At 48.8% G+C, this 23,904-nt stretch overlaps 1 protein-coding gene across 1 annotated transcript in view; it reads right to left on the bottom strand.

Moving 5' to 3' along the window:
* LOC138809142 (lamin-B1) overlaps positions 1 to 23,002 on the bottom strand; it is a 36,461-nt gene extending 13,459 nt beyond the window's left edge. The window contains exons 1-5 of the mRNA XM_069995566.1: positions 22,629 to 23,002; positions 5,277 to 5,433; positions 4,799 to 4,924; positions 3,195 to 3,365; positions 1,764 to 1,889 (exon numbers count right to left, since the gene is read on the bottom strand). Of these exons, the coding sequence (XP_069851667.1) occupies positions 1,764 to 1,889; positions 3,195 to 3,365; positions 4,799 to 4,924; positions 5,277 to 5,433; positions 22,629 to 22,987 (939 nt within the window). The 5' untranslated portion in view covers positions 22,988 to 23,002. The remainder of the gene's footprint in view (positions 1 to 1,763; positions 1,890 to 3,194; positions 3,366 to 4,798; positions 4,925 to 5,276; positions 5,434 to 22,628) is intronic.
* Positions 23,003 to 23,904: the final 902 nt, after the last annotated feature.

Here is a 23,904-nt window from a genome sequence, read left to right as displayed (position 1 = left end):
TGAGCCACAATGCCACTTCCAGCTTTTTTTTCTGCTTATGTGGTGCTGGGGAATCGAACCCAGGGCCTCATGCATGCAAGGCAAGCACTCTACCACTGAGCCATCTTCCCAGCTCCTTCGCTAACTTTTTGTAAAAAGGAATTTCTATTCTTCACAGGCTTCCTAGTGTGATATTTAGCTATAGCAGCCCAAAAGGACTAAGATGATGCAGAGAAAAACAAATTAGCTGCTAAACTCCCAACTCTTTTTCAAAGAGTGAGGTCTCAGAGGAAGCTGAGACCCAGGAAGGAGAGAGCACGCAGAGCCTGCGGCCCCCGACCCACAAAGCACCCAACTCACCAACTCTGAGCTTCGCCACTCAACTCCCAGGCCCTCCCAGCCTTCAATCTTTTGAAAGCTTTTCACTATACTTCAATGTTTTGAAATTTTCAAAATATTGCCAGGGCAACTAATTCTAAAAGAACTTAGAATCTCTGGTTGCAAGTAATAAGGTATACATAACAGGCAACGTAAAAGCTTCTACACTGATTTTTTAGGTCACATTGGCTCATAGATTCACTTTGCGTTTAGAGAAGAATGTCTTGTTCTAGAATTAGTGAAAATAAAATGACAAAATGCGAAGATGAAGACAGAAAGCCTAACTGGAAGTAAAATAATGTGAAGTTTGTTCTCATGTGAAATCCCAAAGCACAATTTTCTGTTAGGGAAAACGGGAGCTGAAGTTACTTGCAGGCAATGACCCGGGCTGCCCGTCCCCGGGGGCTGTGCGTGCTCCGCGCGGGACCCATGCTGCCACCGCCAGTGGAAGTGACTTCGGCCACACCACACCACGCCCACACTGCCCCAGGGCGCACCAGACGTGCTGCAGCTGCTGCGGTTCAGGCAGCACGGCAGTCATTTGTTACTTACATACACCAAGAATGAGCAACACCACCGCATTCTAGTAAGAGGAATTCATGACACTTCACAAGGCTCTAATTACCACACATATGTAATCATAAAGATCATCTGTGTAAAAACGCAACACATCTCACCACCCACAACAATTTTTGCACATCTTATTCATTCTGGTTCCCAGGTATGATTAAAAAGAACTTGAGAAAACGGAGGGCCAAAGGGTGAACAGATGCAGCAGTGGTCCCCACTAGACCCTATGTGGAACATGAACTCTACAACTGGTGGGGGGGGGGGGGGGGGGGGTAATGGGAGAAAACAGGGAGAACGCGAGGGAAGGGATGACACTGGCCAGAAGAAATGTGCTCATTACCCAACTTGAGAAACTGTTATCCTAACCACTCAGGAGGCTGAGAGCTGATGAAAATCGTTATCAAAGTAATTCTTTACCAGAAAATCCACTGCCAGTAATGAATACTAAACAAGACACACTGTCCAATCAGGGAAATTAAGACGACTGTGGATGAAGGGATCTATCAATAAACAATAAAAAAATTAAAATTAAAAAAAAAAGAACACGTGAAACCAGCACTCTATAGAGATGAGGCCAACAGGTGGAGCAGACAGAAAACCCGGATGCTAGACTGAGTCCAGTGAATACATGAGCAGGGCCCCTAGGGCCACCCAATCTGCTCCTTAGGAGCAACAGTATCTACTCAGAGGATGCTTATACAAAGCAGAGCGCAGAATGCCTCCTCTTAGGTAATGAACAGAGTAATGAAAGCAGGCAGGCAAAGAGAATAGATTGCCAGGGCAGGGATGGACTACTAGGCTAAGTGCAATTCGGCATAAAGAAGCTGGTTGCTTACCTCTTTCTGCAGATTTGAAAGTTGAGAGGAAAGGCTCTCGATCCTCATACGACTTTCCATCAGTTCTTCCCTGGCACTGTTGACAGTGGAAGTATTCATCTCTGAGGAGAGTCTGGCATTCTCAAGCTACAAGAAGCAATGAGCCCGTCAGTCCCACCTAGTGAATTAGAACTAGCAAATGAGGAAGCATGACTTACCTCAACATTTCAAACTCATGTCCTGCTGGTAACCGGCTGATGAAACACAGGAAAAGCAAGTTTGCTGACGTGCTTTGGGTTTCCCTAAATCGACCTTTGCCACTCACTGCCTCAAATACAAACTTTTAATGATATTAATAAATGCGGGTCATTACCCAAAGATTATTAGTTCAGTACTTTATTCGCTAAACATTTAATGTGTAGTGTAGGGAAACACTAATAAGGAAACTGGGCAGTAGAAGGTTGACTGTGGCCATGTTTGTAGAATAGATTATTTCAAGGATATTTGGAAGAAAAATAGCCTCTTGGGTATAAATGACACCCAGTCCCTCTCGATGCCCACCGTGTGTGCGCACGTGTGTGCCTGAGGCTCTTTATTTTCGTTTCTTCCCTGGCTCTCTTTTAGGCTTCAACCTGTGAAGACCACACTTTAGTTCCTTTGCTATCTCACTGAATACCAGCACATTAAGGGTTGGACAGCGAAAGGTAATATTCTATAGTATCTCCACTTATACTAGCCAATTGCTGCCTCATAAACCCCAGCACAAATACTCTAACACCGCGTAATGGAAATGATTTGTTAGTATTTCCATGACCCTAATTTTCTAAGCCTGATGCTGAAACAGTCTTTAACTCAACTACATAATATTTAACATCTTTAGGAATAAAATCATCTCCCAATAAAGCCTATACCTTAACTGCTCGGCTAGCAGATGTTTCTGTAGTACTTCATAAATGGGTTAAGAGTGACAGAAAAAGAACTCTCAGAGACTTTCCACCGGGCCCCTGGGCAGCGAAGCCCAGCGGTGTTCACGATCTGTGTCCACTGCAGATGTCAGACAAGAAGCAGTGCGGCGATGTTCCTTTGCTAAAGGACACGTGCTGGGGGTGCGGGGGGGGGGGGGGGGGGCGGCTGCCACGGGAAGAAGCCACTGCAGACCATGTGGGATCAGCCACTATCAAGACACCCATGACCCAGGAGACAAAAGAACCAACTCTTATGTGTAACAAAACTGGAGTAGCTACTCACTTCTAGTAATTTCTAATCACATTTAGTATATAGGAAACTGGATTTCAATGCAAATCTGTTTTCTGCACGTGTGGAGAGTATGAGACTAGAGCCACAGCAGGTGCGTTCCGGCCCCGCCCACACAGGTGGAGGGCGCTCGCTATGGCTGGCGCTGGCTCTGGCTGGCGCTGGCTCTGGCTGGCGCCCGCTGGGCCTGGCGCTCACCTTGGCGTGGTAGGTCTGCTCCAGCTCCTCCTTGTACAGCCGCACTTGCGCGTCGTGCTGCTCCCTCATCTCATGCAGGGCTTGCGCCAGCTTGTACTCATACTCAATCTGACGCCCTGAATCCACCTCGACCAAGCGTGTCTCGTGCTTCTTCCTGGTCTCATTGATCTCCTGGGGAACAAAAACGACACAAACCAAGTTACTCGGCATGGCACCCCGGGCATGAGCGAGGGACTCGGGGCCAGCCTGGGGAGTCTGTGCCGCCCTGGGCCAGGCACATGAACATACTCTGCTGCCCTTAGCACTCAGGAAGGGATATAAGTGATAATACTCCAACTCCAAGGAACTGTCTATTCCTTCTCAGGAGTCTCAGAGCTGTTCTATTCTCCAAGGCCAAGAATGGCCCGGATGATGAAATCACTGTCACACAATCACGGACAGCTTAGTACAGTACTCCATTAAACAACAGGGCTGATCGTTTTTTCTAGATTGTTTTACTGCTAATCCTAAGGAGACCTTGGGGAAAAAATGCACATGGAAAGCGAAACTTACCACGAGAACATCTTCCAGTCAAGATTTAAGTGCAATAAAACTACCTTCTTGGGCTGGGAAGATGGCTCAGTGGTAGAGCGCATGCCTTGCATGCATGAGGCCCTGGGTTCGATTCCTCAGCACCACATAAGCACAAAGAAAAAAGCCGGAAGTGGCACTGTGGCTCAAGTGGTAGAGCACTAGCCTTGAGCTGAAGAGCTGAGGGACAGCACCCAGGCCCAGAGTTCAGGCCCCACGATCGGACCCCCCCCAAAAAAAAAAAACTACCTTCTTGCACCTGGCAACAGGCACAAGGAAGAAGTAACATGACTTCTTTGACGAACTGATATGAAGTTATCATTGGCAATTCATATAAAAGAGCTTGACAGTATAACCACTTGACTAACTCAAGGACTATATGACTCCTCTAAAGGAGGGGTCATGATTCTTCACTTTTCTTAGAAACTGTCCACATAAAACTGAAGAATCTGTTGCTAAGAATACAAGTCCACAAGTAAAATTTTCTATGCTTGCTTCTCATTACAAAATGAGCTTTGTCTTTGATGGCAATAATTCTAAAAGCCACAAGAGGGAAGTATAAGTCACAAAGGCTGCTATTTGTGCAACTTTCTTTCTCATACAGCACTGCAAACGCCCCCCATGGCCTCACACGTGAGGTGCTCCGGCACTGAGGTTCCCCACACACACACACACACCCCACTTGCTTATTTTGGCCATTTGTTTTTCTGTCTGTTTATATAATTAAAGTGAAATATAATAAAAGGATTAGCAAAACCAGAAAAACAGAGTTCAAATCCCAGTTCTGCCATCAAGTACCGAGGGATGGTAAGTCAGATAACAATTCCACTATAAAAACATGCAAGCCAGGCGCCGGTGGCTCAGGACTGAGGCTGAGATCTGAGGATTTCGGTTCAAAGCCAGCCCAGGGCAGGAAAGTCCATGAGACTCCTATCTCTAATAAACCACTCAGAAAACCGGAAATGGCACTGTGGAAATACATGTGTATAAACTGTATACTTTTTCCTTTGAGAAGTACAATTACACACAGTTACCTCTTCATACATGTTTTTCCGGAACTCCAGGTCCTCGGTGAGGCTCTGGCAGCGGTTCTCCAGGTCCACTTTGAGTAAAGTCTCTTCTGCTAACTGTTTCTTGGCAGCCGCTAAGGAGGCCTCCAGCTGTTACAAGAAAAAGAACTGTGAGAAACCCTTTTGAATCAAGTGATCTAGTGAATCTAGTGAATGACCTTTCCTGCATCATGCCATCTTTCCCGTCTCTCATCTGCTTTGAGAGCAAGCAGAATGACAGCACACAGAGAGGCAAATGTACGTGATTCCAAGAGGAAGGCTCTTTGCTGGGAGAGAATCACGCTGTATGTTCACTCTCTCGAGACTTTTCTGCAGGCCAGCCACCAAACAAAATTCCAAACAATAAAATAATACATGGAAAAAGCAATCAATCCATCAAACCGTGGCTCAAGACCGATGCCCACAGCCCTGTCCAACGCGGCTCAGGAGCGCTGTTCTCTACCTGGGCAACCTGGTCCTTCAGGTCCTCCACGTCGCCCTCTAAACTCTTCTTGTCGCCGAGGGCAGTAGCCAGAGCTGCGTCTTTGGAGTTCAGAGCCGCTTCATATTCCCGAAGCTTGATCTGGGCTCCATTAAGATCAGATTCTTTCTTTGCATAACTGTAAAGCATTTGAAAGAAACAGACATCAAATTCTCCCCCTGACTCAGGGTCTCCTCGGGGCTGTCTAAACCTACTGGACTGAGAAGGCCAATGCATGAGCGCGGGATGTAGAGTCAGTGTGTGCTGTTTCCCACGTGAGGTGATTGCTGCGGACGCTGGGTAGATGGAAAGCACTGGACAAGAGGCCCAGCGCCCTGCTTGTCTCTAAATGAGAGCACATTTAGGTTTTCCTCATTCTAATACTCTTCCTTTATTCTATATATTTCTCTTTTGCTCAACTAAGAGGCACACTAGAAAAAATATTTTTTGAAAAGTTCTTTATTTCAGTACACTATATACTATAAACCAAGATGTATAGACCTAAGTCAACATACTTAAAATGAGATTAAATACGGAGTCTGAAAAGTCACATTAACAATTTCCTAAGAAGCTGAGAGGCTGGTGGCTCACACCTGTGATCCTAGCTTTTCAGGAAACTAGATCTGAAGACAGCAGTTCAATGCCACCCAAAGCAGAAAAGTCTGTATGACTCTCACCTCTGATAACCACCAAAAAAAGCCAGAAGTAAGGCTGTGGTTCAAAGGGCAGAGTGTAGGCTTAAGAACAAAGAAAAATGGGCTGGGAAGGTGGCTCAGTGGTAGAGCGCTTGGCCTTGCATGCCTGAGGCCCTGGGTTTGATTCCTCAGCACCACATAAGCAAAAGGTAAAAAGCCACAAGTGGCGCTGTGGCTCAAGTGGTAGAGCACTAGCCTTGAGCTGAAGAGCTGAGGGACAGCGCCCAGGCCCAGAGTTCAGGCCCCACGACCAGACCTGAAAAAAGGGAGGGAAGGAAGGAAGGAAGGAAGGAAGGATCTAGTTGGGTACTAGTGGTACACATCTGTAATTCTAGCTACTCAGAAGTCTGAGACCTACCTGACTGAGGCTTGAGGTTTGAAGCTAGGCTGGATAGAAAAATCTGACTGTGGGATTCCAATTAATGGCCAGAAAGAAAAGCTGAAGGTAGAGATGTGGCTCTAGCGAAGTTTGAGCAAAAACCGCACAAGGCGCTGAGATTATGCCAGCACACAAAAATCAATAGTGAAAAACTTAAAGGCTCATGCAATTATAATTTACAGCTAGCAGTCACGGGGTCTCATGCCTGTCCTAGCTACAAAGGAGGCTGAGATCTGAGGATCATCTTGGCCATCCCAGGCAGGAAAGTCCGTCAGACTCAGAAAAAGCTAAATTGGTAGCTAGCTTTGAGCAAAAGGAGCCCAGGACAGTTCCCAAGGCCAGAGTTCAAGCCCCGGACCGATCAAAAATTAATAATAGTGTTCAGGCTAAATGCTTAGTTTCTTCAAATGTTACGTTTCTACAGGAAGAAGGAGATCTGGTGAAAAGAGCCGCTACTTCATCTACTCTAAAGCACTGGTGTCTGGTGCCTACTGTGATCCTGGCTAAACAAGGCTGAGATCTGAGCATTGCAGTTCGAAGCTGACCTGGGCAGAAAAGTTCCCATGGGACTCTTATCTCCAATGAAGCACTCCAAAACCAGAATTGGTGCTGTGGCTCAAGCGGTAGAGTGCTAGCCTTGAGCACAAAGAGGCTCAGGGACAGCACCCAGGCCTTAAGTTCAAGCCCCCCCCCCAAAAAAATCAGCATTACTATCACAGTCCACACAACTTAAAATAGTCACATTCTGTAGCATATTACGGTGCTTACAAAAGCAAGTGATAAAAAAAAAACCTCAACTACACCACCACTACGTCACAGCTTCACGCAGCTCTTCCCATCAGGAGAGAGGCTGGTGCGCCACCCACTGCTAAGGTGTAACAAGACTAGATGCAGTAATTTGGAAAAATGAGCTTATTTTCTGTAGCATCATTCTGGTGTTTAGTTACAGTGGCCTAGTGTGTAATCCACGCATGTAAGTCACTGTCCAATGAACATCTTGTACAGTACATATAACCCAGGAACCTCAAACTTAATCAAAGGCTGGACACCTAGATGACTATGTCCACAAACCCCAAACCAAGCAAGCTGAAGAGCGCAGGACTAACGGAGGGGATGGCCTTGGTGACCGGAACTGACTGAAGCTTCTCTGTGCCACTGCGGGAAGTGCTGAGCCTGTGTTACTTCCATCAAAATCAGAGTTACATAAAACACTGCTATTCCACCACAGTGTGACTGCCCTGTGACGCAAAATATACTACAACAGTGTAACTGCCCTGTGACGCAAAATATACTGCTATCCTACAACAGTGTAACTGCCCTGTGACGCATAAAATACTGCTATCCAACAACAGTGTAACTGTCCTGTGACGCATAAAATACTGCTATCCTACCACAGTGTAACCGCCTTGTGATGCATGCTTTCTTGAAGTTCCAACTTTCACATTCTGAGCATATAAAACAGACACAAATCCCAAGTTGGAAATGTTGTTACAAGTGCAAGGAACTTCTAACTTACACATCCAGCCCAAGCAGTAACACACGCTACATCAGCATTTTCCCATTGACACAGAGGTAGTCCCACTTCCCACAAAAACTGCTATTAACAAGTTTTAAAAACATGATCAGCCGGGCGCTGGTGGCTCACGCCTGTAATCCTAGCTACTCAGGAGGCTGAGATCTGAGGATCGCGGTTCAAAGCCAGCCCGGGCAGGAGAGACCGTTGAGACTCCTATCTCCAATAAACCACCAGAAAACCAGAAGTGGCTCTGTGGCTCAAGTGGTAGAGCGCTCGCCTTGAGCTGAAGAGCTGAGGGACAGCGCCCAGGCCCAGAGTTCAAGCCCCACGACCGACAAAAAAAAAAAAAAAAAAAAAAAAAAACATGATCATTAGAAAGGTCTAATAATCAAGGAGGAGGAAGAAGAGGGAAGGAGGAGGAAGGAGGAAAAGGGAGATGAGAGAAGGAAGAAGGAGGGAGGGAGGGAGGGAGGGAGGGAGGGAGGGAGGGAGGGAGAAGATGAGGGAGTTGTAGTTATGGACTGTCCAAAAGAAATTTTAATAGTAATCGTTTCTTGGACTGCCTCCTGAAAAAAGTACTGCCGACAACATAGACATACGCATACGCAGATAAAACGTCTGAGCAGGTCCACAAAGAGAGGACCTGGACACCAGCCAAACCGCCATGTTTGTCCTGAGGAACTATATTCCAACCACACCCCTGACAGCTGTGCTCACACCTAACCGGTGTAGTATCTGATAGAAGCCAATGGGCTCTCAGAACAGCCCGTCAGATTTCCTCCCACTCACAATCTGAACTGTGGAAATCAACCACACAGGTGACAGTGAGAACCAGAACTAATAAATCATGAGAAGACACACCATGTAGTAAAACCCAAAATAACCAGATACGCCAAGACCAAGTGGCCCTGAAAGATCTGAGGCCCACTCGACAAGTACGAAGTCAGCGGTGTACAGTGGCTCACACCCATAATCCCAGCTACTCAGGAGGCTGAGACCTGAGAATCATGGCTCAAAGCCAGGGGGTCAGGAAAGTCTGTGAGAATTTTCTCTCCAAATAATGGCTAATTGGAGGCAAGAGTCTCATAGACTTTTCTGCTCAGGCTGGCTGGCTTCAAAGCATGATCCTCAGATCTCAGCCTCCTCAGTAGCTAGGATTACAGATGTGAGCTACTGGTGCCAGACTCCACTCCATCCTGTTCTTTTTCATCCTGCATAAAGTAGCATATCTTCACAACTAACTGTAAGAATACCTCTATAATCTCTGCAATCCACATTCCCAGATGCCTTCTCTACTCGCTGCCCATTTCGAAGGCTGAATGAATCATGAAAACATTAAGATTGCATCCAAGTCACCATCAGATAAGAGCCATGAATCAAAGAGTGGCAGAGCAGAGGGGCTGCCCACATCCAGGGCGCATGGAGGCCAGCAGTGGTGAACACTGGATGGAGGCCAGCAGTGGTGAACACTGGATGGAGGCCAGCAGTGGTGGACACTGGATGGAGGCCAGCAGTGGTGGACAGTGGATGGAGGCCAGCAGTGGTGGACAGTGGTTCCTAAGCTGCTCACTGGTTTTCACTTATTAAATATGACATGCACGGTCCAGGGGTAGTTGTCAGCACAGTGCACACACAGAAGCTTGCAGAACTGACACCACTCACACACACTCTTACACACACACACACACACACACACACACACACACACACACACACACACACACACACACACACACACACACACACATAAACAAACTGGCTACCACTTAAGCACCACGTGACTTCCCAGAGTCACAGAATGGAGATCATTTAGAGAGGAACCAAAGGTATCAGCAGCCATCACATTCGGTGCTGGAATACGTTTTTCTTTCACTCTTTCCTGAGTGGATTTGTTCTGTCATCAAGCTGCCAGCTAAACTATTTCTACCTCCACATACAGACCTTCCAGTGCTCTCTTTGAAATTCATTATAGGAACTAATGCTAGAAATATGCACACTCCTGACAATAAATCACACATCACAAATCACAATCAATCACCCATTTCCTTTAAATATCTGAAACAAACGTCAAACCCTCAAGCACAGCCAGCAAAACAAAGTAGTTTTAGAAAACATCAAGTTGGCACTTACTCCTAAGAACTGTCTCAGTTTTAAGAACTGGCGCTGTGGCTCAGGTGGTAGAGCGCTGGCCTTGAGCTGAGGAGCTGAGGGACAGCGCCCAGGCCCAGAGTTCAAGAAGCCCCATGACCGCCAAAAAACAAAATAGTCATTCATGCCTTACAACATGGCCACTCCACGCAGGAGCCAGCCAGCGGGGCCAGCTGCAGGAGCGCTGCTCATGGTGCTTCAGGCGCCGCAAGGTTCCCTGGGACGGTGCGGTGGCAGCTGCAGCGCACAGCACTGGGGCACTATTCACGGAAGCAGCAAACAGCACTGCCCAGGACTCAGAGCGTAGCCACAGTGCAGACTTTTAAAGAAAATAAACTTTGAGCTTAAAGACTACTAATATGCCTACATAAAAATCTTCTGTCCTACCAGACATGGCAGCTTTCCCCCTACAAGAGTCTGTCTCCAACAAATAAATGTAATAATACTAATATAAAAGTTCTGGCATAAAAATGAAATAATCTAATATATCTGCTCCAACATTCACTGGTCAGTTTCAGTGCTGTCCAAACCACCTTCCTTCCAAGGAGAAAAGGGAAGGAAGGGATTCACAGTATTTCTCAGAAAGATGAACAGATGTCCCTGTAATTAAAATAAGTGTAATACACACATTCCTGAAAGCTTGACCGTCACAATTTCTATTAACAAGACACACTCTCCACAGAAGCAAAATGATTAAGGTGCTTTTGCACAAATGCAAAAGCTGCCAAGGACAGCTCCCAGTGGTTGGCTAAGCCAATTCGTGGACAATTAGCAACAATCCTTTCAGAAACAGGCAAACCATCACTGAAACCAGGTTAAATTCGGAAAAATATGAAATGAGAATAAAACTGGAATATGGGACCATTTCTTTAAACAGAAATTCACCCTTAAAAAAAAAGACCAGGTTTAGAAGCACTTACAGACTAAATCCTAATAAACTGATTATCCATCACATACACACACACACACACACACACACACACACACACACACACACACGCGGAGCAATACTATTCTGTCACCTACCTGCAGGTGTCTGGTACTGGTCTAGGATGCAGGCACCTTACTGTGGGAAGTCACATGGTGCACAACTATGTATGTGTCAAGGGTAGGTAATGAGTTCTTTGAAGAAAAAGACATCACAATAAGGAGTGGAGAAGGGGAAGGGAATAGTGAGCATGTTTTATAACGTGGTTAGGAAGAGAATGCTTTTACACCCGTCATTAATTCCAACAGCCACCTTCACACCAAAAACACCACTTTCCAAACCCACATTTTCTTCAGTAATTATGACATCACTGTTCTGTAAGTCCACTGTTCTTCCACGCGTCGTGCATAACCCAACATCACAGGAAAAGAGCCTCCCAAAGAACTGGGCATCCATGGCTCTGTGACTCACCCTGGGGAGCCTAGAGGGGTGGGAAACGTGTGGGTACAGCAGGAAGCAAACTGGCCTAGCCCTGGGCTCAGAGTCCACGCTAACAAGTGAATAGTATGCAACACTGCAAATTACCAAGCCAGACTTGTCAGGGACTTCCCTGACACACTAAGAGAGGAAAGCACACACAGTGGTTCAAGAAGACAAGATGTAATTTCTGGGCAAAAAATGGCACCTTACACAATGATTAGACTGCCACCCTGTCCTGAAACCCAACTGAAACAGCGACTTCTGGTGCAGATGGAGGAGTGAATTCAAAGTCACACACAGGGCTATCTTGAAAAGGAAGTCACCTACACGGAGGGTGACAGGCTCATGGAGAATCTATGTGTGAAACAAAGACTATCCCCAGAAAGCTCCTTGTCCCTGGGCTGTGGTCCCCACCCACTATGGCAGAGCATGAAATATTTATTCTCTAGAGAGAATAAAGCAGAATCTCCAACCTGACATCACCTAAAAACACCAAAATCACCGGGGGGGGGGGGGGGGGGGATGTACAATGAGGTGAGTTCTTATTAGTGTCAGTACTTGAGTGTGAACTCGGAGCCATGCACTTGTCTCTTGTGCCACATCCCAGCCTTTTGCAGGACCAGTTTACCCAATGTCTATTCCACCCTTCTCATTATGCTTGCATACACCAGGAAAGCTTTTGAAAAAATACATTTTCTGACTCTCTTGCAGCTAGGATTCTAGATGCAAATTAGGCTGTCTCACAAAACTCGTCCGTTAGCAGTATAGAGTATCAAGGGCTACCTGCCTGGCCTTGCAGCAATTTGTCTGTTGACGAGCAAAGTAGCCATAACCTGAACTTTCCTATCCTTTGGCCAGTGCCACACTTAGGATAGTTTTAAATCATGAAAAGGCTAGTCTTACAGCTTTGTTCTTGGTTAAGACTATTTGGCAATTTTGGGCTATTCCGCTTTGATGCATTTCTCTGTGAACTGCAAGAGTGAGCTTGCCTCTTTCTATTCAAAATACATCCAAGAAATTTGATGAGAACACTGAATCTATAGGACAACTTAAGAGAACTGACATTTAATATCTTCCAATGTATGAATGTGAAGCATTTCCACTTAGCAAAGTCTTCTCTAATTTTTCAACCATGTTTTACAACTTTCCGATATGTAAATCTTCTATTTCTATAAAATTTTGTCCAAAGCATTTGATTCTTTTTTTACTATATAAGTTGTTTGCCAAGTTCTTTTAGGTTGTTCACTGCTTGATTTAAATACAAGTGAAGCCAAGCATGGTGGCCCACACTTGTAATGTCAACATTCAAGATGCTAAGCTAAGAGGATTGTGAGTTTCATACCAGCCTAGGCTAAAAAATCAAGTTCTTTAAATAACATTTTTTAAGCTTGTATTCTATAACCTTGCTGAGCTGACTTATTAGCTCATTCTAAAGGACTCCTTATGATCTTCTATATGCAAGATCACATTACCTGCAATGCCTTCCTTTCCAATCTGAATGCCTTTATTTTTCTTGCCTCATTCTTAGCAAAAACTTCTGTTGGCATACAGACACATTTGTTTTATTCCTAGTATTAGGGAGAACACTTTGACCTTTCCCCGTAAGTTAGTGGAGTAAACGGTCCAGACTGTCCTCAGTAACCGTTCTCTCTCTCCCTGGTTTGAAGGTTTTTGTCACAGAGGGGAAGTGCACTCCCAATGCCTTTCCTGAATGTTCCAGCATGACATGCTCTGTCCTCGCCCTGAATGCAGCGCATCACGCTCACACGGGCAGCCTGCATCCCCACAATAAATTCCACCTGATGACAAGCATGGACTCCTTCCGAGTATCTGTGGCTCTAGCTTACTAGTACAAGCTTGGATGATGGGGGGCTGGGAAGGTGGCTCAGTGGTAGAGCGCATGCCTTGCATGCCAGAGGCCCTGGGTTCGATTCCTCAGCACCACATAAGCAAAAAGAAAAAAGCCGGAAGTGGCGCTGTGGCTCAAGTGGTAGAGTGCTAGTCTTGAGCTGAAGAGCTGAGGGACAGCTCCCAGGCCCAGAGTTCAGGCCCCATGACCGGACCCAAAACAAACAAACAAACATTGGATGATGGGCATTTCCTAGTTCAGGCTTTTTCAGATTTTAGATATTTGCATGGGTTTTACAGGTAGAACATCCTAATCCAACACTTGAAAATCTGCAATGCCTCTGCCAGCTTTCCCAATCACCCTGCCTGGGGAAGGCACGAGGCTCCGGAAGCCATTCTTGTCTGCTTGCCTGTTTTGTGTTGTTTTACTTTTTCAGAGCACTGGGCTTTGAACGAGCCCTGTACTTTCTTGGCAGGTGCTCTACCACTTAAGCTACAGCCCTGTTTCTGCTGTAGTACAGCTAGCCTAAACCTACAATCCTTCCATAGACAAACTGACAGGAAATCTAATACTTCTACATGGCTTGGTGTTTTAACGGGCTCTACATAATTATAGAACTGGGGGTACTAATTTCACAGGTCACTAGAGATAAGACAGAGAAGAAAATCTGATGACATACCGCTGAGCTCTGGTGAGAATTATGCTAACACCATGATCCGTGTTTCTGCTAGTGTGTTCATGAACACACTTGCTTCCTGCGCACACTCAGAATTCCAGAGCACTAACACCTACACAGCTGCAACTGCGCAGCGGGAGTCAACAGTGACAGATGCCTGGGAGGTGACTCAAGGACAGCCCTGGGTCAGTTCAGTGGCTAGCGCAGCTGGGAGACAAACGCACACACGTGGCCGAATAGAAGTGCTGGCTCGCAGGAACTCCAACTCCAGACACAGCAGCAGAGTTGTGCACACACAAGCAGAAGACTGGCTACCATGGCAAAGACAGGTGCCGGAGCCCTGGGCACAGGGGTGCAAGTTACACTGACAATTCCTCCTTGTTCTTCCTTTCCTGGCTCCCTGCCATTAGGATTTACTAGCAGAACACACATGGAAGTGTGCGCAAGCTCCAGTCAGTCACCTGCAGTGGGCGTCAGGGATGGGACCAGGCGCTCCAAGGGCTCCAATGAAATCACAACCCATCTGGGAAGAAGCTCCACCCCTCCTCCTCCATACCTGAAAGGCCCCGCTACTCCTAACAGGGAAGCCCATGCCCGCGCTCTGCGGGCTGTCTTTCTAAGCTTGGTGAACAAAGGCAAGGAAGAAGGCTGTGCTGGTCCAGCAGATGCACATTTTTCAAAATATTTTGGTGGTTGATTTTTTTTTCAAAATGTGAAGAACTCTTCAGTCCTTAAATCTCTCTCTCTCTCTCTCTCTCTCTCTCTCACACACACACACACACACACACACACACACACACAGTGCTACGAATGTGTTACTTTTTCTCACAGTATACATCGAAATGTCTGAATCCCATTAGTCAAAGAGTACTTCCCTGAAGAAATGAGACAGAGCGACCCCAATATGATAACATCCAGACACAAGAAACCCCGTAGGGGCAGAAGGGGGCTGAATAAAGACTGGTTGGTAGTTCACATCTGCAATTGTAGCTCCTCAGGAAGCTGAGATCTACAAAACTGTACTTCAAGGCCAGCCTGGGCAGAAAAGCCAGACTTTTCTCCATCTTCATCTAAATAGCAAGAAGTTGGCCTAGAGATGTGACTCAAGTAGCAGAGCACCAGCGGAAAGAAAGGCATGAGGTAGCTGAAGCCCCAGAGGGAAGGAGGAAAGGAATGAGAATAACATGACAGATAGGAGACAAGTCCCAGTGTGGAAGACACCACATGCAAGTGTGGGCTGGAGCCAGCAAACACAAACACACGTACGCGCACGCAGTATGGAATAGAGGCTACAGGACAGCTGATTTGCTCAAGACCATTTCCTCATACGCCAGCTATCTCTGCAGAGATGAACTGCCCTCTTCCATACAAATGTAACCCAATTTGCATGCTAAATTATATGGCCACCACGCTAATAGGTAATAGTGAAGATTTTAAGGGTTAGCCTAGAAGCAAACCAAATGTTCTACACCAAAGGAGTGAACTGATCCCACTTCTGCACAGAGTCTTAAATGGTGATTAAAGCATCCTGGTCTTCTAGCCGATGTTTTCTGTGAATAAACAGCGAGTTCAAGTCGGCTTTTCTCCGGGTTTGTTCTGAGACAGGGTCTCACACAGACATGGTCCTGGTTACAGGGACTGTCCCCTCGCAGTCCTCTGCCCCGCTGTGCTCCAGTGAAAAGTGCTCCTCCCCAGCCACGGCTCAGCTGGGACAGCAGCCCCGCAGCGGAGGGCAGCTGGTTAGGAAGGGGCGGCGCGGGTGGCCTCCCTGAGGCCCCAGCATCTGCCTGGACATGTGGCTTAGAGCCGCAAGCGAGTCCTGGCTAAAGAGCAAAGGCCAACTCCACCATGCGCATGAAAGATTTACACCGTGGTATGGGTTTCTTCTGAATTATTGAGGCACAGAGAGAGTGGGAGCGTCGTTGGTGAGAAGTTCAGATGAAAGAAATCTCGGTGGCTCACCTACAGCCGGTCCTCGTCAGCCAAGGGCATCCCCGGGACCCCAACCCCCCGTGACAACCCCGCATCACCTCCTGCTCGCTATCGACCACATCTCAAAAACAGCACCCCACGGGGCCCGACACTGTCCGGCCACGCTTTCCAGTCCCAGGCACAGACAGCAGAGGGCTCTGTCTGCAGAACATGCGGCCGCACCCGGCTCGCTTCCTCAGCAGCAGGCAAAGCAGAGGCTCGCAAGAGGGCATCTGCCACGAGGCCTGGCGCCAAACACATGTCCCCGATCTGGGCCACAACAGGAAGACTTCAATGTCCCCAGCCCCCTCTCTTACCCACGAGAGGAGCTGGTTAGGCGAGGCGATCCAAGACTGCCTGTGGCTGGGCACTGGTGGCTCATGCTTGTAACCCAAGCTGTGATCTTTGGATGGCAGTTCAAAGCCAGCCCAGGTAGATAAAACCAGTTAACCAGTGAAGCCAGAAGTGGAAGAGTGGCTTAAATGATAGAACACCAGCTTTGAGCAAAAACAAAAAACAAAAAAACAAGAGTAAGAGAGCCTGAATTCAAGCTCAGTACCAACACACACACACACACACATAAAACACATACACATGCAGAAACACACACCAGATACATACAAAACACACAAACACCACATACACAAAACATACACACAACACACACATGCATGCCTGCACGCACATACACACAACACTCATACAACACATACACACATATACACACATACACACACGACCCTTTCTAGGAGTAAAAGTACTAAAATTCTATTATCTATCACCCAGATGAATAGCCAAGCGCGCAGCATGGTGCACACCTGTAATGCCAGTGACCCAGGAAGTCGAGACCAGGAGGATCACACCTCAAGACCACCCAGGATGGAAAAGTTCAAACTCCACCTCCAAAGCAAGCAGAGAGCAAAGCTGAAAGCATGCCACAACTAGCAGTGTCATCTGAACACGCACAAGGCCCCAAGAGCAAGCATACTGCTAGGGGACCCAAATTAAGTCCAAAATCCAATCCAAGCACTGGTGGCTCATGTCTGTAATCCTAGCTACTCAGAAGGCTGAGATCTGAGGATCATAGTTCAAAGCTAGCCTGGGCAAGAAAGTCAGTGAAACTCTTATCCCCAACTAACCAGCAGAAAGCCAAAAGTGGTACAGCACCAGCCTGGAGGAAAAAAAACTGAAAGACAATACCCAGCTCCTTAGTTCAAGCCTCAGCACAAAAGAAAAAAAGAAAAGAAAAAGAAAAAAGGGGAAAAAATCAGGCAGATGAGCTAAGGAAAACCTCCTTTTTCAGTCCTAAACAAAACCATTAGAATCAACCTAAGACCGTTTTTACTCTTTTTATGTTACCAACATAAATAAAAAAATAATTATCAAGAACCAGAAAGAATTCCAAGAAAAAAGGTAAATAACTCCCAAAAGGACAAATCTTCCATTGCTGATAGCATCAAATATTGATAAACTGTATCACCCTTACCAGTCACTAATTAATATGTAACCACATTAGGCAACTCTTAAGCAATAACGCCATCCTGTCAGCCAGAAAGCTTCTGCACAAACACGGTCCTTTGGCCTCTAGAAATTGCTAGCCTCCATCCTTCAGTGAGACAGGGTGCTGTCAGCCACGCAGTCAGCAGACACGTGCAGCATGTTTTACAGTGATGGATCTTCCGTTCTACATCAGCTTCTTTGGATCTTGAGTTCACCACAACTACCTAGGCATACTCTCTAAGTTAAACCCTAAAAAGACACGCTCCCAGACACCCTTTGAAATCAGGAGTTGGAAATGCCCTGCAGTTGAATGGCTTGGGGCTTGTTTCCTAGACTTTGACACCAGGTTTGGTACTCCCATTGGACACACACGGGGACACATGGACACACACACACGTGTATGGGTGCTTGAACACTCAGGGCCTGGGCATTATCTCTCAGCTTTTCCTGCTCCAGCCTGTAGCTCTACCACTTGAGCCACAACTCTATGTCCAGCTTTTTGGTAGTAGCCTGAGATAACTCACACCTCGGCCTCCCGAGGAGCCACTGGCCCCTGACTACGACTTTGTTTTTGAACTTTGAGTCAAGCAAGTGGCAGGTGAGAACGAGGCCCCCAGTTTCTTAGCCCTTGAGAAGATTCAGAAAGCCGAACATGACCCATGCAGCGCTTGGGAGGGCACCATCCGGGCCGGGGATACACTTGCCAGCACTTTGGCATCCAGATGCATCTTTTAAACGAAAACACATAAATCCAAATTCTTCATCAGAAATACTGATAAAGAATATCAGAGGAATTCGGTTTTCCCCAAAAAAGAAACACACCATTTGTTTAAAAAAAAAGAATTTATGCCTTAATAATATTTTTGTGCAGTATGTCAAAGATTATTTTGGAAACATTGGCTTTGAGGCCTGACACCTATAATCCCAAAACTCAAGAGGTACAAATGCGAGGCTCAGGAGTTTGAGGCCAGGCTGGACTACATAGCAAGAAATTGAGTAAACTACTCAGAATAAAATAAAGGCAGGGTGAGCCGGGCACTGGTGGCTCACGCCTGTAATCCTAGCTACTCAGGAGGCTGAGATCTGAGGATCGCGGTTCAAAGCCAGCCCGGGCAGGAGAGACGACTGTGAGACTCCTATCTCCAATAAACCACCAGAAAACCGGAAGTGGCGCTGTAGCTCAAGTGGTAGAGCACTCGCCTTGAGCTGAAGAGCTGAAGGACAGAGCCCAGGCCCAGAGTTCAAGCCCCACGGCCGACCAAAAAATAAAAATAAAAATAAAAAAATAAAGGCAGGGTGGTAAAATAGGCACGGTAATCTGGATGGGCGCTGTCCCTGAGCTTTCTTGCTCAAGAATAGAGGTCTACCATTTGAGCCACTGCTCTATACTTAAAAGTTTTGGGGTGCTTCATTGGAGATAAGAGTCTCATGGACTTTCCTGTCTGGGCTGGCTTTGAACCTTGTCCTCAGATCTCAGCCTCGTGAGTAGCTAGGATGACAGGCATGACTCACCAGTGCCCATCTTTAATTGGCTGTGGCTTTTGTTGTTGGTTGGTCAGTGCAGGGCTTGAACCCAGGGCTTGGCGCTGTCCCTGAGCCTCCTTGTGCTCAAGGATGGAGCTCTACCACTTAAGCCATGTCACCACTTCCAGTTTTTGACTGGTTAATTGGAGATAAAAGTCTCATAGTGACTTTTCTGCCTAGGCTGGTGTTGAACCACGATCCTCAGATCTCAGTCTCATGAGTAGCTAGGATTACAGGTGTGAGGCACCCAGCTAATTACTTTTAATGACCCATTTATAACCAAGATGTCTGTCAAAAAATACATATATGCACATACACACACACACATATACATACAGATAGAAAAAAATAAAAAACAATCCTTCAAACTGGAAGGATGTACTTTTCATAGACAGGAAGTCAACAGCATATCCATGCCTAGACTTATCAATATACAACTTCAGAAAACTAGGATAATTCCGGGGACTGGTGGCTCATGCCTATGATCCTAGCTACTCAGACAGCTGTGCTGAGGATTGAGCTTGAAAGTCAGCCAGAGCAGGAGGTAAGTTATCTCCAATTAACCAACAAAAACCAGAAAGAGCTGTGGCTCAATGTGGTAGAGTACAAGCCTTGAGCAAAAAAAGTTCAACAATATCCAGGCCTGAGTTCAAGCCCAACAACTAACAAGGAAGGAAGCAAGCAAGCAAGCAAACAGGCTAGGATAAAACTCCCAAAAGCAATTAGAAAGAAAATGGGAAAAAAAAGGCAACTACAAAAAAGTAACATTAAACAAACACTAACACCACTGAATGTTAGAAGACAACAGAGCAAAAGTACTGATACAAAATGACAAAACAGTATTCTATGTCCAGCCCAGCGATCAAGCAAACATTAGACAAAACAGTTATTTTAAGACCTACAGTCTCTTATTTGTGAAACACAATTGCCTGCCATTCTTTCTGAAAAAGTTATTAAAAGATGTTCTCCAGCAAAAGGAAGAAATGTGATCCAGAGTGAGAATCCAAAATGTGACTAAAATGAGGTAGATTCCAAGGATGTCAGTGCACAAATGTCTTAAGAGCAGAGTTCAAGGGAAGCCAATTCATAACAGATATATGGTTAGCGCTAAGACCAATGGGAAAATACTTAGACCTGTATAAAAATGTAACAATGAAATCCCCTTCTGTATAACTAATGTTGCTAATTAAAGAAAGATATTATGGCTACAAGTCTTCAGAAAGTTTCAGATATGTTGAAGGCAGACTTTTATTTAATCAGCAAAAAAAAAGGCTATTTAGGAACAAATCTAAGCAAGAAAGTTGTAAGCTGAAATGTGGCATGTTTCAAGCAACTGATGATATGTTAGAAAACACATTTGATCCTTGCAATAGGAAGATACCCACTGTAACACAGACTTACATATAATACTCAGACTCTCACTTGATACTTCAGAGATCTTCAACTGTCAATCCCTATAGTCTGTTATAATGGTTCATTTCCACTCCTGTAGCACATCAGATATACCTAACTTATACCACATAGACTGACCTATCTGATAGGAATACATTCTTCTCTTTGTAATCCTGCTAAAACCAGCCTGTGATTTCTAATCAGTAACATTTACAACTATCATCCGCCAGGTGGCAGCCTGGGGAAGCAGTTGGTGCACATCTGCAAAGACTATTAAAACAGCATGAAAACGCTCCGATCACCACACACAAAACGGTTTTCATTCACTTGCCAGGTATCCCTGGCTTGGCAATCTCAACACCTGGGGCTTTAATTTCTCCAACGTCTGTATCTCCCACACTTGCAAGTGAGGGGTACAAACCAGATACTCTATCTGTGTCACATTTTAACATCTCTAAAATTGGAAGAGCTCCAGAAGAGGACTGGATTTGATGTTTCCTTCTTAGTAACACAGGTAACAGTGCCAAATCTTTTTTTTTCTCTTTTCAGCAGTACTTAAGTTTGAACTCGGGACTCAAGCAGGCTCACTCAGCTTGCTTGCTAACATCTGCCACTCTAACACTTCAGCCACATGTCCAGTCCTAAGTCTCATGGATATTTTTTTGGCTGGGCTGGCTTTGAACCTCAAAACCCTGAGTCTCAGCCTCCTGAATAGCTAGGATTATAGGTATATGTCACAAATGGTGCTAGGTTTATAACCAATGACATATTTGAAACTTTTCAAAAAAATTATAGAAAAACGGAGACAACATAAGTTGACCCTCTGTTTCAAAAGATAATCACTGACTCATAGAAAAGTAGAACACAACTACCAACTCAGAGAAAGGTGACCCATCTCACAAAGAATTTCCAAGTACAAGCACCCATGGGTCGGTGCCTGGGGGGCAGGAAGACCACAGGAACATAAGCGGGCCTGTAAGTCTCAGCACTAAAGAAGCAGACAGGAGGACTGTTGGGTGTCCAGGACTGAGACCAGATTTGGGGCGTAAAGGGCAGGGGCGGGGATCAAAAATAAATAACAGCCAAGTGCCAGTGGCTCAGGCCTGCAATCCTAGCTACTTAAGAAGCTGAGATCTAAGGATCACTAGCCTTGGGTCTGGGTGCTCAGGGACAGCACCCAGACCCAAGACTGGAACAAAAGAAAGGGAGCGAGGGAGGGAGGGAGAGAGGGAGGCCATCAAGCCGGGAGGCAAGCAGTTTTTGAGTTATAAATGTAAATACCCAAAAAACAAAACAAAAACATATATCCCTGTGTCCTCAAAAACAGGAACAGAACTTGTGACTGAGTGCATGTCTGTAGTCCCAGCTACTCTGACGGCTGAAGTAGGAACAATGCATGGAAGCCTCATCTTAAAAACCAAAGGCTGGCACCGGTATCACACACCTGTAATCCTAGCTATTCAGGAAGATGGTCCGAAGTCAGCCGAGGCAGGAAAAGTCCCTGAGACTCTTATCTCCAGCTAGCCACCAAAAAGCCGGCAGTGGAGCTGCGGTTCAAGTGGTGGAGCGCCAGCTTTGGGCAGAAAAAGGCCAAGCAAAGGCGCGGGGCCCTGAGTTCACAGCCTAGGAGTGGTGCGCACACGCGGGGGGCGGAGGTCACGATTCTCCCGGCCCGGCGGCCTTGAGCACGTTTTTAGCCACAGGCACCTTTGGAGGAAACTAACCACTCAGCCCCGCGGCCGCCGCGGGCGCCGGGCAGGAGGACACGGACACGGGGCGCGCGCGCGCGGGGAACCCCTGGCCGCCCGGCGGTGGGCCCGGGGGCTCACGGCTCGGTTACGCGCGGTCCCCGATCGAAGTCCCCGCCCGCCGGGGTCGGGGTCCGGCGGGGAGCGGAAGCACCCGGGGCTCCCGGGCCGGGGGGGGGGGGGGCGCACGGGGATCGGGGGCCGCGACGGCCGCCTCAGGCCCCGCCCCGTCCCGGGCCCGCGCAGCGCGGCCGCAGATGTCTCCGGGCGCGGACGGAGCGCGCCAGGGCCCGGCCAACCCCGGAGCGGCGGCGGCGGCGGCGGGCTCGGGCCTCCCCTCCCCGCCCTCCCGCCTCTCCCCGCCTCTCCCCGCCCTCCGCGGCCCATTCATTCTCCGGCGGGCGGGCGGCGGCGCGCAGCCCCGCCGTCCAGCGCCCGAAACCCACCGCAGGGCTTTGTCTCCTCCCGGCCGGAAGCGGGGCGCACGCGGGCGCCCCGGCCCCCACCCCCCGCGCCCGCGGCGCCCACCTGAGCAGCAGCTGGTCGTGCTCCGCCTTGCCCTTGCCCAGCTCGATCTGCAGCCGCGCGCGCTCGCGGGCCGTGTCGTCGAGCGCGCGGCGCGCGTCGGCCAGCTCGGCCTCGTAGAGCGCCTTGAGCCCGGTGAGCTCGCGGCCGCGCACCTCCTCGCGCTCGCTCGCCTGCAGCTGCAGCGCGCTGTTCTCCGTCTCCAGGCTGCGCACCTTGTCGATGTACACGGCCAGCCGGTCGTTCAGCTCCCGCAGCTCCTCCTTCTCCTGCAGCCGCGACAGCCGCGTGGGGCTCAGCGGCGTGGCGGGCGCGCCAGCGCGGCTGCCCGAGCGCGGCGGCACGGGGGTCGCGGTCGCCATGGCGGAGGGGCGGGCGATCGGCGGGGTCCCGGCGGGCGATCGGCGGACGCTCGGCGGGGTCCGGGCGGGCGGGCGCGGGGAGGGCCGCCGGGGCCGAGCCGCGGTCCGAGGCACCGGCCGGCGCGGCGCGCGCGGAGCCGCACCTGGATGGCGGCGGGGCGGCCGCACAAAGGGCACCGGGGAGGACCGCGGGCCGCGCGATCGGGGGCGGACGCCCCGGGTGGAAGCCCGCGCGAACACGCGCGCGCGCGGGGAGGACGCGGAGCGAGGGCGCCGGAGCCGAGCGGGGAGCGCGCCGCCGAGTCTCCCGCCCGCAGCACTTTGTTTCCTCTCCGACGGCGCCGGGCGGCGGGCGGGGGCGGGGGAGGGCCGCGCGCGGGGGGCGGGGGAGCCGAGGGGCGCGGGCCGCACGCCCCAACATGGCGGGCCCACGTGACCGCGCTGGCCAATGAGGAGCCGGCGGAGCGCCGCGGGGGCCCGGCGGCCCGGCCTGAAAATTCAAATTCAACCGTCGGCCGCGCGGGCCGGGCCGGGCGTGGTCGGAGAGGGGCCGGGAGGGGCGCGCGGGACGGCTCGGCGGCGGCCCGGAGCCCAACGCCCGCCGGGCTTCGCACCGCCCCCCTGGGGGGAGGGGGGAACCCCGAAAGGGGCGGGGCCGGCGAGTGGCGGGAAAGCGCTGGAGGCTTCCGGGGCGGGGCCGCGCCGCCGCGGGACTCGGGTGCGGGGAAATTCAAATGTAAACGCGGGCGGGCGGGCGGGCGGCGATCGCGGCCGCGGGGCTCCGGGGCCCACAGCCCCAGCCAGCCCACCTCGCAGATGGCCCGGCAGCCTGGCCCGTGGGCGGCTTCGCGGCCGGCCTGCGGGCTTCCGATCCCGCCCGGCGGCCGGGATGGAGTGGGACCGTGGCGGTGCGCACA

The sequence above is a fragment of the Dipodomys merriami genome, unplaced genomic scaffold, assembly GCF_024711535.1.
Source record: "Dipodomys merriami isolate MVZ:Mamm:240054 unplaced genomic scaffold, mDipMer1.0.p SCAF_487, whole genome shotgun sequence".
NCBI classification, from domain to species: domain Eukaryota; kingdom Metazoa; phylum Chordata; class Mammalia; order Rodentia; family Heteromyidae; genus Dipodomys; species Dipodomys merriami.
This window is presented reverse-complemented; position numbering and strand designations above follow the sequence as displayed.